The 16,697-nt window shown below is 24.6% G+C and overlaps 4 protein-coding genes across 6 annotated transcripts in view; 2 read left to right on the top strand and 2 right to left on the bottom strand.

Annotated features, from left to right (window-relative positions):
• Nucleotides 1-6,194, bottom strand: part of LOC102671133 (UPF0489 protein C5orf22 homolog) — an 834,013-nt gene extending 827,819 nt beyond the window's left edge. Inside the window, exons 1-3 of one of the 2 annotated variants that reach the window (XM_006618905.2) lie at nt 5,835-6,175; nt 5,478-5,623; nt 4,760-4,909 (exon numbers count right to left, since the gene is read on the bottom strand). In XM_006618905.2, coding sequence (XP_006618968.1) covers nt 4,760-4,909; nt 5,478-5,623; nt 5,835-5,897 — 359 coding nt within the window. In that variant the 5' untranslated portion in view covers nt 5,898-6,175. Of the gene's footprint in view, nt 1-4,759; nt 4,910-5,477; nt 5,624-5,834 lie in introns of both variants that reach the window. The other variant, XM_006618906.2, reaches the window with a different exon arrangement.
• Nucleotides 6,195-6,767: 573 nt separating this feature from the next.
• Nucleotides 6,768-11,930, bottom strand: LOC102677531 (MATH and LRR domain-containing protein PFE0570w-like). Its single transcript, XM_031512035.1, has 7 exons — nt 11,780-11,930; nt 11,115-11,316; nt 10,821-10,994; nt 10,538-10,739; nt 10,271-10,466; nt 9,962-10,047; nt 6,768-9,869 (listed from the first exon to the last, which is right to left on the bottom strand). Exons 2-7 carry the CDS (start codon nt 11,299-11,301, stop codon nt 6,965-6,967), a joined length of 3,750 nt encoding a protein of 1,249 aa, XP_031367895.1. The 5' UTR covers nt 11,302-11,316; nt 11,780-11,930; the 3' UTR covers nt 6,768-6,964.
• Nucleotides 11,931-11,998: 68 nt separating this feature from the next.
• LOC102672451 (WW domain-binding protein 11) lies at nt 11,999-14,597 on the top strand. Its single transcript, XM_006618913.2, has 7 exons — nt 11,999-12,189; nt 12,275-12,400; nt 12,509-12,606; nt 12,735-12,906; nt 12,978-13,231; nt 13,322-13,859; nt 14,076-14,597. Exons 1-7 carry the CDS (start codon nt 12,126-12,128, stop codon nt 14,516-14,518), a joined length of 1,695 nt encoding a protein of 564 aa, XP_006618976.1. The 5' UTR covers nt 11,999-12,125; the 3' UTR covers nt 14,519-14,597.
• A 781-nt stretch (nt 14,598-15,378) lies between these two features.
• LOC102672215 (double-stranded RNA-specific editase 1-like) overlaps nt 15,379-16,697 on the top strand; it is a 6,017-nt gene continuing 4,698 nt past the window's right edge. The window contains exons 1-2 of one of the 2 annotated variants that reach the window (XM_006618911.2): nt 15,379-15,634; nt 16,095-16,141. In XM_006618911.2, coding sequence (XP_006618974.1) covers nt 15,595-15,634; nt 16,095-16,141 — 87 coding nt within the window. In that variant the 5' untranslated portion in view covers nt 15,379-15,594. The remainder of the gene's footprint in view (nt 15,635-16,094; nt 16,142-16,697) is intronic. The other variant, XM_031512036.1, reaches the window with a different exon arrangement.

Below are 16,697 nucleotides of genomic sequence, written 5' to 3' on the forward strand. Positions count from 1 at the left end.
AAATTAACTCATTCCTCTACGATGACTTGCTCCAAGATTTAATAAAAGTTCCTTCGCAATTTATATTTAACGGACACAATATCAATGTGTTTTCCATTTCATTCTTCTTTTCAATCCCCGAACGTTCGAAATTAAATTAAATTAAATTTTGATCCACGCGAATATCCATCGAACAAGCATAATACGAAAAGAAACCTTCGATGAGAACGGTTTCAAGGAGAGAGAGAGAGAGAGAGAGAGAGAAATTGAAATTCCGCGCGAATATTCTTAAACCGTGTATCGTAAAAAAAACACAAACGCGCGATGAATAATTTAAGAAACGAAGGCGAAATAAAAATTCCAACTATCTCATGGACACGTTTTAATTAACTAATCCCTAATTTCACGCGTGAACGTGAACATTTCCGCAAACAATTATCCGCGTAACAACAGGATAAATATAGCAAAAATAAACTTGGGGTGGGCAACAAAGACGGGCGTTCAAAAGCGTAAAGAACAATTTGCGCTCCGCAATCCGTGAACTTTTCCCCCTGCCCGCGTTCCTAATGCGGGGATAAACGTTCCTGGGGAGGAGGAGAGGGGAGGGAAAAAAAGCAGGAAATATAAGCCACGCTTGCATTACCGGGAACAAGTTATGCGATTAAGACACCGGGTGAAAATCTCGACGTGCTTCTACCATATACCGGTATTCAAAGAACCGGGACGCGAAGTCGAGTCTCTCGAGCCACCGAAGGTATTCGCTCCTATGTATAGCCCTGTGTATGGGGACTACGCGTTACACCGATCGCCGTATTCCGTGACATCGAAGCCGTTTTTCTAGAAATTCGAGGAATGCTCGAGATCTCCGAACGAGCGGAGAGGTCCTAATTACGTAAGTGAGAATCACATTCCTCGGTGTCTGAGAGGTATCGTTATCGTTCGTTAAGATAGCCAACAATCTCTCTCTCTCTCTCTCTCTCTCTCTCTCTTTCTGGTGGTTAGATAGCCGATAATTTGTCCGAGGGAAAAATCTCGAGCGCGAGGAAAACGATTACGCGTAATAGCCTTACTTTGAACGGCTATTGAAACTTTTCGAAAGAAGAGAAAAAAACGTTTCTTCCTTTAACGTTGCTTTGCAAATCGCGACTAATTTGTCGAGTGGGGCAGTTGAACAGTTCTTACTCATCTCGGCGAAGAAGAAGAGGAACTCGGTTCTTTGAATACGATTCGGAAGTACGATTCTAGCGATCGGTTAGTATCCTAGGTCACGTTGCGCCGCGGATAGGAACTCTGTTTAGTTAGAAATCTTAGATTCTCGCATAAGTAGGTGATTCGGATTCTTCTGCGTGCGTAAGAACCACGAAACGGTGAAATACGGAACACGAACGCGGGGAGGATAGGGGAGGGGCGTGCAAAGAAACCGAGTTTACGAGATGATTGTCCTAGGGGCCCTATTCATTCGACACGGAATCTCCAAGCGGATCTCTATTGTAGATTATTGCGCCATTGTCCATTGTCGCGGCCTCCCCACGACCACGAGCTTCTTGAGCTCTTTTCTTGACGACAAAGAGAGAGAAAAAAGAAAAAAAAAAGAGAGTCAACGGCGAATCAAGGCGAACAGAAAACGAAAACACGTGGAAGGAACGAACTTTTTCCACCATGAAAATGAAAGAATTTAATTATTGTAATATATTAATTTAATTATTATGGATATATTGCTCGGATCTGTGTATGTTATTACACGTAAGGATCTTTGTTTCACGTGTTTTCAATTTCATTTGCAACAATTTTATTCGCAACAATGCGCGAGAATTACGTAATCATCGATGAAACAAATACTTGGACCAAACACGAAAGGAAGTATTTATCTAGAAATCTACGATCTCAAATTCATTAAATTGTAAATTCCAGTAATTCCAGTAATTAGTCAGACGCAAAAAATATTTGATTCCAAATCCGAGCTCGAGCGTTTTCATTGGAATTCATTTAAAAACTCTAAAAGGGAAATGATACCGAACGTAATTCCTCCTACCGTCGAAGTCGAAGATTAAAAAAAATTTTCGTTTAACCGCGTAATCACGGCAAAGGGAAATCGTCGTGCATAATTTAATTCGTACAAAATATACAAAAAAAAGCTAGGAGTACAACGAGTAACTGTGTATCAACGATGCAAATCGATCGATCCACTCTCGATCAGCACCTGCGCGTGGGTACACGTGATTACATATGTATAACTTCGACGAAAAGCAATCATCGTATTTTAGATTTTATCAAGAGAATATTCTACCCACGATATCCCTATCATACGAAGAGAGGCAATTATTAGTAACTTGAGCAAATTGTTGTCGTAATTCACTTTAATGGCTACACGTATAGTTAATGATCCAAGATGCCATCAGACGCTTTTACGCGTTTAAGGTAATCAACGAAGAAATTTTTTACTTATTTTTATCCAAGTTTTATATTTTATTATTATTATAATAAATTATGTAATCCAAGAAATAATAATAACTCTATATAAAATAAATTTTTATAGAAAGGATATTACGGATACTTGGTATTGTCATAGAAAAAGAATAAAATAAAAAAAAAATAACGAAAATTCCTTCGATAATAAAAATTTAATCAGATATTTATCATTCGGAGTAAATTCACTCCAATTTCTAAATTTTCAATTTAATTTATATATCTGATTCTCTTAGACTAGCCAACCATATTCTGACGAATATCTGAAATTACCGAATTCGTTCGTAAATGAATCTTTTCCAATCCAGCTAAGATTCCAAACAATCGCGGAAATCGATGTAATCAAAGTATCCATCGGATAAGGAATCAACGAAAGTGCACGGAGAGCGCATGGAGAGGTCTCGACAACGGCATAATTCGCATGCTTCACTCATGGTACACGGACATATATCCACGGTAATTCGAGAAACATAACTCAAGTCCCGGTGGAACGCTACATCACAGCCACCAGTTTCTTGGCAGATATCGCCGCGGTGCACCGTGTCGGCTTCCCTTTGCTACTTTACCTGTCTTTTTCCTTTTATCCCTTCCCACCCGCCTTGTCAACCAACTTCTACCCCTTCTGCGGTAGATTAACCGACTGTGATGACTTTTCATCGCGATGTATGTACCCCACCTTCCTCTGTATCCGCGTAAACCGATATCCAACATGTTCGCGGTATTCATCAGAATTGATTCGAAGTATTTTACAAAATTCGAATCGTATATTATAATATTATTAATATTAACAAATTAATTAATTTAATTATTTATAAATTAAAAAGTAAATAAGCATTCTTATATGTATTATTTTAAAATGGATATATAGTAGTATTGGATTTATCATGTTAAAATATCTTATATCTGAGAGAAGATCCATTGATGCTTATTTACAAATTTTTTATCGATAATCGTGTGAGTTAATAAAAAATAAGTCTTGAAGATTAACAATTTACAAAGCTTAAGCCTACGAGATAATTTTGCGATTTAAGATTTGAAAAATTCAAAATTTTGAGTCGATTTACTGAATAATCATTTAAGTTTATGAATCATACTTTAAACACAAAATCTCTTTCTCCTAAGTTAATATTCGTAGATGATCAATGATTAAAATTTAAATCAAAATATATTACGTAGAAGTTGACAGTTATTGATTTAGATATATGTTATTTTATAATTAAATCTTATAATACTTTACATACATTACCTTCCTGCGAAATGAAGTTATGAAAATAACTCATTTTTAACTTTTGAATATTATTTTTTAATGCTGAAAGATTTAATTTAATACGTGCAATTTTTATAGTAATATTTCAATTTAAACATGCAATATTTATGGTAATATATTAATTAATCAGAATTTATTATTAAAAAAAATACGAGTTATCATGCAAGTGAATATCAACAACGATGATAAGATGTAACGCTTGGTACTTTGTTACCAAAACTGGTACCATCTGTCGACAATTTTCTGATGTTTGTCTCAATACAGAAAAGAACACATGTAATATTATGCTATTCTAAATATATACGAAATAGCGTGTTCATATATGCTAATCGGTTTACGGACACAACCCTCGCATAGTCAGTGAAAAATAAGTGAAGTGAAAAATAATTCTTGATGAAAATGGCGAACGTCTATATTTTATCTGAAATTTAATCTACGCTTAACGAATTAATTTCATGTATTCTATAAATATATCTCGCGTGATATATTATAATAAAAAAAATATCAAACTTGGCACTATGAAAATATAATTTATGATTCGAATCTATCTTATTTATTTATTATTCTTATTTTATAAAATGAAAATAGATCATATTAAATTATTTAAAGATTGTTTTTCTTTTAGATTTCTTTCTTTTTTTGTTCATAATTTTTTTAGAAATTTTCGCGCTTTGTTATTTGATTATTTCTAAGAATTTCTATAAGTTTTTACTTTTAATTCTATACAATTACAATTAAGATCTTACGAAAAAGCAAATTAATTATAATTACGATAAAATAATAATTTAAAGATATGATTATTATATAAAACATGATATAAAAATATATATTGTTATGAATCTAGTCATAAAATAAGATTAATAATAAATAATTATTATACACTTATGTGCTCAATTCAATTCGTAATTAATATATGTTTACACAATGTAATAACAAATGTAATCACATAAATATAAGTAATAAATAACGAATTTAAGCTTTGATACATTTATAAATATGATTCTATTTAATATGCAATGAAAAAAAAATAATATAATCTAAACTTACCTTATTGATCCATTGTCCTTATGTTTGCCGATGAAAAAGGTTGTCACGCCATCAGCTATCTGATTTGCCCACGGTGGTTTGACCCAGATCAAGTGCTTAAAATGACCGGCGTACGCAGCGGGTAATATCCAGTTTTCGATGCTAATTTCACTATTAACAGAGACATATAATTTAATATTTCAAGAATGATTGAAATTTAAATATAAAAAAATAATTTAGAATGCAAATTAATTTATGAATGATTAGACGAATCTATTTTTTACAAAATAATATTAATATAACGAAAAATAATTAAATTAAATTAAAGTATTTTTTTAAAATATAACTAACTTTGAAATATTCTCATCTTCATTACTTACAGATTTTTCTTAATATAGAAAATAATATTTTATTTAACTTTTTCTTTATATTTAAACATTATCCTGAAAAATATATTTATTTTTGTATATTAATATATAATTTAATAAATAATAATAATATATAAATAATAAATAATATTTTAAATGAAAAAAATACACAAAAATAAAATTGTAAAGAATATATAAATAAATTATATTTAGCAAGTAATTTATATTTTTAGTTGAACTAATTTCACATTTAATTTAATTTAATTCAATTCGTAATTAATATTTAAGAATAAAATATATTATTCTTAATAATCTTCTTAATTTTCAATTAATCAATAATTTTAATTGTAATAATAAGAAATTTTAAATACCTAAATAATTGATTTTTATCCCATACGGTGTTTGCCAACATTGTTTTCGGTATAAGCATATCAGGATGTGAATCTAAATGCACAAATGCATTTCCTTCAAACGGAAGATGTTTCGATCCCAGACATCGATAAATGAATGGTAGAACCTAACGTACAATTTTATTTAAAAAATCAAATATATTATTATTTGAATTTAATACAATCCGATTCTAATTTTTAACGCTTCTTGATCACGTGATCAATTCGTCATTGGTAGTTGAAGCGCTTGTAGCGCCTCTAGTGTACTAACAAGGAAATTTAGACAGAACAAGTTGCGATGTAAACAAACTAGAAAGACGTTGATCATTTGTTTCTCACCTCATCATGGTCTTCTACTATATGAATCGGGATTCTTTTGAAATATTTTCTAGAGAATGACATGTTTTTTTCCGAAAACTAACTCTATTCAAAAGATGAATTTAATCTATAAAACACAATTATGATAGGTTCAATAATTAATACCATACGACATCCGCGAACGCGATTAAAAGACTCCTTCACGCGAAAGCACGTGGTAACCGACTGAAGTATACTAGGCGGGCTGCTCAAACGATTATTTTGCGAATAAAGGACGGACATAACAAGCGCGTACCCCAAATTCTCACGAGACGAGTTTCGTAAGGTGTTTTTTTCTTCTCGTTCCCCTTAAAGAAACGCCTTAGAAACCTGATCCCTTTAACTCACAATCAGTATATGACACTCGAATAAATAAAATTTTTAAATATTTTTTATGAATTTTAGTTAATTTTTATTTAATTAATATTGATATATATATTCATTACATTAACACTTTTTTATATAATTAAAATCAATAATAGAGAAATAATTATATTTGATGTTTTTAAAAAAAGTATAATTTCATTAAAGTATACAAACTTTATTTAAATTTAATTCAATATAAAGAATAATAAAATTTGCTTTGATTATAAATATTATATATTTTAAAAATATTAGATTAATATATATAAATTTACACAAAATAAAAAACTACATTAAATTAATATAGCATAAATTAATATATAAATAAAACATTTAAACAATATATATTTTACAAACTTTATTATAAAATAATATAATAACTATATACAAATATATATGTTAATACATATATATAAAAACTATGTTCTTGAAAATTTTAAATATATTTTTATAAGTAACAATTTTTATATAAGAATTATCACATTCTTATCTTCTATCTGTTTTTCTCTTAAATTAATATAATATAACATAAATACTGAATAAATTGCATAATAAATTGCATAATATTTATTTAGATTATTATGATATTATTATATATATAATTTACATTAACATATAATGTTTTTAATCTTTTTTCTTTTATACAATATAATCTTAATTTATAAATTGTTTTCGATTAATCACGAATTTATTATCTAAAAATCAAAAAGCATCAAAAGATATTATTTATTTATTTTATTTTACTATCTTTAATTATGATTTTGCATTGAATTATAAAGCATTTCAGAATTATAAAGTTCTAAATGCAATCGATTTGTTTCCGTTCTTAGTGAAAATAAAAACTGATCAATTTCCATTTCATTAATATTTTTACTTAAAAAATGATAAGAATTAAGTGCATTCTCTGAAAAAATATAATTTGACGAATGTCTGGAAACATTAGACATATAATTATATAAAGGAGTATGACATTGTATATTTACCGGCTTTTCTAATTTTTCTTGTTTTATGTGATTAATCTTACAAATATTAATTGTTGGAATTTCATTGTCTGAATGTCTTTGAGATACATTTTTTGTCAAAGATGTAGATATAGAATTATGTAAACTATGTTTTGGATATTCATAAAATTTAGGGACAGAACTAGAGTTTTGTAATGTATCTACACATGAGTCTTGACAATTAGATGATATATAATCTGTATTTTTAATATTTTTTGTACATAAATTTGTTTTTATTAAAGATAAATTTAAATAATCTGTCATTGAATTGGATGATAAATCTAATTGTATCTGTGGTTTAAATTGTTTTTCATATATGTTGTTATTATCAAGTAATCTATTAGTTTCGTTACATTGCATATTATTTGAATGAAATGTGGTTATTTTATGTAAAAATTTTTCTTTGTCTTTAGTACTATTTTCTTGTTTCTGAATCTTCTTTCGTTTATAAAATTTATTTTTTGTATACATTTTTTTATTGGATCTATGTTGCTTAACAATATCATTTTCACTAGAAAAAGTACTTGAAACACTGCTACGAGAATTATAACTTTCAGAACTTTTAAATTTTTGTACTTTAAATAAATCATTTAAAGCTAATTCAACTGATATTGAATTATTAGAATTATTAGAATTATTAGAATTGTCAGAATTATAATTGGTACTTATTTTGTCCCACTTCATATCATCACATTCAATTACATTTTCTTTTTCTGTAGAATTATTTATATTTTGAGTATCAAATAATGAATTATCTAAGATATCCTGTACATTAGTAATATTTTCATCTTGATTTGTGTCATTGTAATGTTTTAATAACTTGACCTTCTCTTCTATACATTTATTTTTACTTGATTCTATATTCTGCAATTCATTTTGTATTACCATCAATAATTCATCAAATGAAGAGTTTTTCAAAATTTCTAATTTTTGTATCAAATTAAATTTTTTAGTTTCATCAATGAATGCTACTAAACTTGATATTTGCAATAAATTTTCTCTAACACAAGGATTTGAATATAAATATTGTAATGCATTATGATAATATTTCATATCTGTTTTAGAAATCATAAGATTTGGCATATATGAATCTAATTTAAGAGGAAATGGAAAATATGCATTAAACTTTTCTCCAGATTTTCGATTATAACTTTTGAAATTTTCTATTTCTTTGTACATTTCTATTATATTTTCATCTAAAGAAGTTGTAAAATATAAATAAGTATCATTAATTTCATTATCGTTACGTATTTCTGGATAAATACACAAGAGAGCTTGTTTTTGTATTTTGTAAAATATTTTAATCATTTCAATATGTTTTTGATATATAAATTTTTGAATTGATTCTTTTATAAATTTCATTGTATTATTTAATAATTTAATTTCAAAATCGAGTTTTTGTTTCCAATCAAATGCTTGTTTTAATAATATTTCCTCATCATTTGAATTTACTTCATCATAAAATATATTAAAATTTTCTATGTTTGAAAGACGAAGATTTAATTCTTCTAAAATAAAAGCATTTGCTCTATCTTGAACATTATTTGATTCATTTATATTACTATTTTCAATGTGATGAATTTCTTGTGTTGAATCTAATTGATGTATTTTATTATAAATAATATTAGAAATTCTATTTTCCGAATATACATCAGTACTTATATAATTAAAACATAAAGAAGTTTCTTCTATATTTTTGCTTTGAAAATTATATTTTATACGCTCAATGATCATATCAATATTAGATTCTGATATATCATCTTGTACATTTGATAAATCAACTTCAAATATTACATTTTCATTATGTTTTTGCCAGTTAGAGGAATTATTTATCGGAAAATTTAATGTAAAAATATGTATAACTTTAGGTTTAGATAAATTATACGATACAGTAGTTGTATTCTCTTTTTTATCTTCTTTAATATATTGAAATTCATCTATTAAATTAGTACTTGGCACAAATAGAGAACTAACTTTTATTTTATTTTGTACATTAGGCATATTTTTTAAATGTGAAAAATTATATAAATTATTAACATTTTTAATTATATTATTCTCCATTTCTTCTACATTAGAAAATTGTATCCTATTTATAACTTCTTTATTTACATCATCAGTTGTCTTACTAACTTCTGATTTTATATTATTTAATGAATTAACACTAGTTATAGACAAATCACTTATAGTTTTAATGACAGGTTTAATGTCAAAATGATTTTCATCATTAATATTAGATTTTGCATAAAATTTTTCAAATTCTGTAATGGAAGTAGCCCAAATATTATTTGGATAATTTAATGGAAGTTTCAATAAATAGAAATTTGGCCCTCCAACAGAAGTTAGTAATTGTTTTAATATTTCTATTTCATTTTCTGCAATTATTGTTATAGAGATACCATAAGATCCATAACGGCCAGCTCTTCCTATTCTATGCAAATATGTTGGAGCATCTGTAGGTAAATCAAGATTTACAACTAAATTTACATTATCTGCATCTATACCTCTTGCAGTTAAATCAGTTGTTAACATTATTTTGCATTTAAAAGTCTTTAATTTATTAATTGCCTCAAGTCTTTTATTCATGTTTTGATTTCCAGCAATAAAAGTTGCTGTAAAACCTATAGAATTAATCTTGTTACATACAGATTGAGCTCTGTAAATAATTATATATTTTTAATGTAAATATAATACATTATTATATAAAAGATTATAAATAAAAGAAATAAGAAAAATAAAAATATTTACCTTGATTGATAATTTGAAAAAACTAAACTTTGTTTAAATGGAACTTTGTTAAATATTTTTATTAATTCATCTACTTTTATTTGAACCTAAAATTTAATATCCATATAATTATTTTAATATATCAAATTAGTCTACAAATTAATTGTATATTTATCATTTATTTTATATTATTTTTTGCTATTTTAATGATAATTTTTTAATTCTATCTTTAAAAAAAAATTAAAAAATAAAGTTTAACACTAAATTAATATATATAAATTTATAAAATGATCTGATATTATATAATTATATAAAATATAAAGATTTCACCTGTTTCATAGCATTTGGATGAGAAGGAACAATTGTTACAAATTGTCTAAGTCCAATAAGGATTGGTTCATTATTGTTTGGAGACACTAAAACAGGAGAACACATGTATGTCTGTAAAAATATTTCTAAATCTCCTGGATAAGTAGCACTTGATGCTATAACTTGTTTACTTAATGGTAATTTTGAAAAGATGTAGCTGAAAATCATTTATATTTTAAATATTTTTATATTTTTGATTTATTTCAATATAAATATTATTATACAAACTTAATATCTTTTTGAAAACTTGTTTCCATCAATTTGTCTGCTTCATCAAGGACAAATAATCTAACATTTTCAACTTTTAAAAATCCTTTATCAATTAAATGTCTAATTCTTCCTGGAGCACCAACAGCTATCTGACAATTGTTTACTTTTTTCTTATCATTCTCTATAGCTAGTCCCCCTATAAATACTTCAACTTTTAAATCTGAAATAAAAAAATTTTCATTTTATAATTCTTATTTATTATTTATTAAAAAAACAAGTTTAATTAAAAAATTTTTTTAACCTTTTATTTCACAACCAACAGATGAAAAAACTTGTGCAATTTGAACAGCAATTTCTCTAGTAGGTGCTAATATTAATACTTGTACAGATGATATATCTATATCAATCATTTCAAGTGATATTATACAAAATACTAAAGTTTTTCCAGTGCCTGATTTAGCACGCATTATTAAATCTATAATTAAAATTTAGATTTAATAATATATATATATATTATATATATTTATAATAATATAAATCTTATAAAAAATTAAAATATAGATTATATTATATATAAAATAAATAAAAATTATACCAAAACCACATCTTCCTAATGGAATTGCTTTTAGTTGAATAGGTGAAGGTCTTTGGAAACCACAAACAGATAATCCATCCAAAATTTTTTGAGAAAATCCCATTTGAAAAAATGTAACATCATCTTGTATTTTAATATCCTTTGTTCGTGGTTTTTTATTTATATCATGTGCAATAATGTGTGACATTCTTTATTGTTTTTTCTTGTAATTTAATTATGAAAATAGTTTTTAAAATTAAATTTTGTTATTAATATTATATAAATTTAATAATATAATATTAAATTAAGCCATTTACAATTATAAAATTATAAATTATTTCTTAATATTATATTATTTTAATTATTCATACATATATATATATATATACAATATATATATATATATACATACATATACAATATCTGTATTAAATCAATTAATATATAAAGGACTTTATATATTATATCATTCAATAAGTATAAACTAATAAATATAATATTTTAATATTATAATTTTCATTAATATCATTATAATATTATAATATATTACCAGTACCATGTAATGACTAACATTTATAATAATATAATAATAATAATAACAATAATAATTAAAATTATGATTTTTATTTATATATTAATAAAGCAAAAAATATTATTTACACAATTAACAAAAAATGTATACTTACTTTACTATGTAAAGTTATTATTGAACCGGCTTCTGTTTATAACAGAAACAGGTTATGAATTTTTTTGAATTATTATGTATATATCATATTTTATGAAAATTGAATTTAAGTATTAGAATTTTTCTATTCGTGTTCTCAATTTAATCTATTCTCCAATCAATTTATATATATTGGACAAATAAAATACAAACTATAGTGGACTTTTTTAGTGTTCACTCTATAGTATATTCTCAGTATTAATGGTGAATCTATAGTTATGATGAATGTAAATAATAATTTATTTAATATAAAAATTGTGAAAACAATATAAATTTACGTTTTAAGTAATTTTATTAAATAATAAAATATGGGTCGTCGTTCAATAAACACTACAAAAAGTGGGAAATATATGAATCCCACTGATCAAGCACGTTAGTAAATAACATAACCTAAAAATTTATTTTTTAAAATTATAAATTACTAAGTTATAATTTATTACTTACGAATTTATTATAGGTAAAGAAGCACGTAAAAAAGAATTAAAGAAAAATAAAAAACAGAGACAATTAGTACGTGCTGCTGTTTTAAAAGGCAAAGATCCTGCTCAAATTATTGAAGAAATGGAAAAAATAGATCAAATGGGTTAGCAAAATATTTAATATTTTATAAATCTAAAAATATTAATTATTATTAATTATATAATATATACATATGTATATAAAAAAAATTAAAATTTTAAATAATTTTTAGAATATAATGTTATGCAACCACCACCTCTTAATGAGAAAGTATTGAAAGATAAACGGAAGAAATTAAAGGAGACTTTAGACCGTGTCTTAAAAATGTATGTAAGTACTTCCTATATAATAGTTATATATTTGCTACAAAAATTATTGGTAAGATGAAATCAATATTGAAATCAATAATTTATATATTATAAAATATGTATATCATTTTTACTTTTGTTTCTTTGTAGGCAAAAGATGATCAAGAAAAATGGGCTGAATTAAAAGAACAATTAATTCAATATGAACGTAGAAGAATAGATTTAGTTTCTTATTTTGAAGCTGTAAGACATGCACAACAAGTACAAGTTGATGAAATTCCATTACCATCAGCTGGTAATGATATATCTCGAATGTATTCAGGTATTTAATAATATTTATGATATTATTTAAAATATAAAATTTTGAATATTGCATATAAAATATGTTTTCAGGTTCCTTAACTTCCCAAATACCTTTACCAGATATGCCACAACCACCAGCACATATGTATCCTCCTCATCCACATTACATACCACAACATCATCCTCTTATGAACATACCAATTCCACCAAGCATTTTAAAAAAAACAAGTGCATATGCAACATCTTCTTCTATACCAACATTAGCACCTAATAAGGAACCACCTGGTGTTCCACCTTTTCCTCCTCCTGATTTATCAAGTGATGATGAAGATACATCTGACAAGGTATTTAAATTTATTCAAAATCAATTAATATGTTTATTATAGTATTTATTATATATACTTATTATTAAGTAATCATATAATTATATATAGTCTAAAGAATCAGTACCAAAATCAAGAACAATTCGATTTGCGGATGACAAAGAAGATAAACAAGAATCAGAAAATAAAGATAAAGATGCTGATAAAGAAAAAGAAAAAGAAAGAGACATATCTAAAGTAAAACCAACTACTTTACAACAGAAAATGTTAGCCATGGCAGGACAAGATATTGACCAATTTATGCGTGAAATGGAAGTTGTTCATAAAAAACGAGAAACCGAACGAGCCCAAGATTTAAATGCTCGATTATCGTTACTTGAAGCAGAAAATGAATCTAATTCAAAATCTAATAACAAATCTGTTAATAATAAAACAGAAGAAGAAGATCTAGAACCACCAGGAGCATCAGATCATTCATCAAACCATAATCAACATACGTCACATTCTCATTCTCAGCATACACAACCACATACAATGCCTCCTATGGGATTACCACCTCCTCCTTTAATGTATAGACCTCCACCACCACCATTACATTTAAGAATGCCTCCACCACCTCCTCCTCGTATTGGACTTCGTTTACCTCCAGGTAAATATTTATTATCATTATCAGTTTTATGTAATATAATATATAATATAGTTATATTGTATATGAAAATTATTAAAATAATATAAATATCTTTAAAAATCTTTTCTTTAAATATTTATTATTAAAAATAAAAATGGTATTACAAAAAAAAGAAAATAAAATGACAAAATATAATACAAAATATTAAAATATTAGTTAAAATTTAATTATTTATAGGTCCACCACCAGGAATGCCAAGAATGTTAAGACCTGGTCCACCAAGTATGCCTAGAATGCCTCCTCCACAAATGCAAATGCCAAATTTATCAAATATGACAAACATAGGAAATCCCCAATTGCAGACACAATCTGGAACAGGATCACAACCTAAGACACCTAATGTACTTTCTGCTGCACCACAATTAATTAATAGAAAAGATAAAGATGGTAAATGTACTACAACTATTGAAGCAAAACCACAAATTAGAAATTTAGCAGCTGATGTTACAAGATTTTTACCTACCTCTCTTCGTGTGAAAAGAGATGATAAGAAAAAACCAAGTACTCTGTCAAGACTTTCAGAAAGGATACCAGAAACACAACCAGTACGAACTACTCAACCTAAAACAAAAGATGATGCATATATGCAATTTATGCAAGAAATGGAAGGATTACTTTGAATTTATAACATTTTATAATATAATTTTTCTGAATAGTAAAAAGTTAAATCTTGTAAAATATGTTACAATATATTATTGGTATAATTAAATAACTAATGATGTATATATATATATATATATTTTTTTTTTTTTTTTAATTTTAAATCCTCTAAATTTATAAATTTTATGTTTCTTTATTGCATAATATGAATTTACATAAACTATTGTTTGTAAAACTAATTAAAAAATTTTTATTGAAAAATTCTAATGTATTTTGTAACAATTAATAATTAATATTAATAATTTTAACAATTAGCAAATAAAAGATTTTTTTTTAATATTTTACTTATATTCAACATAAAAGTATTGATAAAAATTATAATATAAAAAAATGAAATTAATATAATAACATATTTTTAATACCATATAAAATTTTTTTCATTTATTTTTATTATATAGACGCTTCAGTTTTCTACAATTTTTTTCTATAAATTTTGCCAATATTTCCATAATGAAATAAAAGATTCAATTATTTCATATTTGGATTATAATTTTGTGACAATTATTTATGAATATATATTCATATAATATTTTTATCTTATTTTTATTCATAGAATATACTAATAAAATTTTATAGAAAAAACTATAAAATAGAACTTCCTGTACGTTTTAAAATGCAAATAATACTTATTTAAATTTATAGAAAAAATAATTATGTAAAAATTTATTTTTTTTAACAATATATAATGAAAAATTTTATTACTTAATTTTAAAAAATTATGAAAAAAATAAATAATACTGCAAAAGAATATGTTCTAATTAAATTTATGAAATTGTCGTTATTAAAGCATGCGCTTAATGGTCAATATGGAAGACATGCCATTTCCGACAACAGCAAAAACGTCATTTCCTATTCCATTCTATGTAAGGAGATAGAAAGTTGTTTCCAATTTATGAGTTGGAAGTAATAATACTTATAAGTGTTTTATATAAATTAATTTTACTTTATATTTAAAAATTAAATGAAATGTAAAAAAATATTTATATGTTCTAAACTTGATTATATTTGAAATAATTTAACTTAAAGAAACTTCAGCATGTATACAAGAAGCAGACAGAGTCAAGGCTATGCCAATAGTAAGTTATTTTAAATAATTTTAAAAGAAAAATCAAATTATTTCGAACACATATGTATTTTATATTTACATTCTAATATAATAAATATGTTCATATATATTTCATATTTTTAATATTCAAAAATGTAAATAGTTTTAATAAAAAAAATCGATATCTATATACCGGCTTTATAGAGAATGGCGTCCTAAAATGGATATTTGGCATAATTATATTTATATTATATTTTTTTAATGATAAAAATAATTTTTTAATATATATATGTTATTTAGAAATATATATGTATATATGTATGATGTATGGATGTATATGTATATCTATATATATATTTATATAAATATATATATATTTTTATTTCTTACGTCAATTTAAATATAAATAATTTTAGAATTATAAATATATTAATTTTATTATAACTTATTTTAATAATTAATATTAATAATTTTCTTAATTATATTTACAGTGAGAAACCAAAATAGTTCAAATGTGGGATATCAAGGTCAAAGCACTGTAAGTTTCTTATTTTTTATGCTATTTTACTTATAATTTAACAACATAATTTTTTTTTAATAATTATAAGAAATGCATATATCTTTCAAAAATCATTAAGAAAATTATTTAAATGAAAATATGTGTAAAAATATATTGTATTTTAATAATTACATTATATAATCATAGTAAATAAATAATAACATATATGTTATTTTAAGCAAATAAATTTATAAAATTATTTTCGATAATTCTGTAATTAAATAAAATATACATCATACAATAAAACATTAAAAGTAATATATTTTAAAAAATGAATTTAAAAATATTCATTTATGAAAATTTGAATGGTTCAAAAATAAAATTATTTTATTTTTTCTAATTATTTGTTTTAATAGATATATTAAAGATAATATAAATTTTTTATATTTAGTTTATATATTTAGTATATATATATATAAAACATATATATGAAAGATATGTAATTATAATGTATTAATATATATATATATATTAATATATATATATTATTATATTATAATATATATTATAAAGTATTAATATTTGAAATTTTAAA

Source organism: Apis dorsata, unplaced genomic scaffold (genome assembly GCF_000469605.1).
Source record: "Apis dorsata unplaced genomic scaffold, Apis dorsata 1.3 scaffold_382, whole genome shotgun sequence".
Lineage (NCBI taxonomy): Eukaryota > Metazoa > Arthropoda > Insecta > Hymenoptera > Apidae > Apis > Apis dorsata.

Excerpts from the sequence above, each read along its gene's own strand:
- LOC102677531 (XM_031512035.1), bottom strand. The coding sequence starts at position 11,301 with ATGTCACACATTATTGCACATGATATAAATAAAAAACCACGAACAAAG. Across the intron at positions 10,740-10,820 it reads TGTTGGTTGTGAAATAAAAG|ATTTAAAAGTTGAAGTATTT; the intron begins GTTAAAAAAATT and ends TTTTTATTTCAG. Across the intron at positions 10,467-10,537 it reads AGTTTTCAAAAAGATATTAA|CTACATCTTTTCAAAATTAC; the intron begins GTTTGTATAATA and ends AATGATTTTCAG.
- LOC102672451 (XM_006618913.2), top strand. The coding sequence starts at position 12,126 with ATGGGTCGTCGTTCAATAAACACTACAAAAAGTGGGAAATATATGAAT. Across the intron at positions 12,190-12,274 it reads GAATCCCACTGATCAAGCAC|GTAAAGAAGCACGTAAAAAA; the intron begins GTTAGTAAATAA and ends AATTTATTATAG. Across the intron at positions 12,401-12,508 it reads GGAAAAAATAGATCAAATGG|AATATAATGTTATGCAACCA; the intron begins GTTAGCAAAATA and ends AATAATTTTTAG.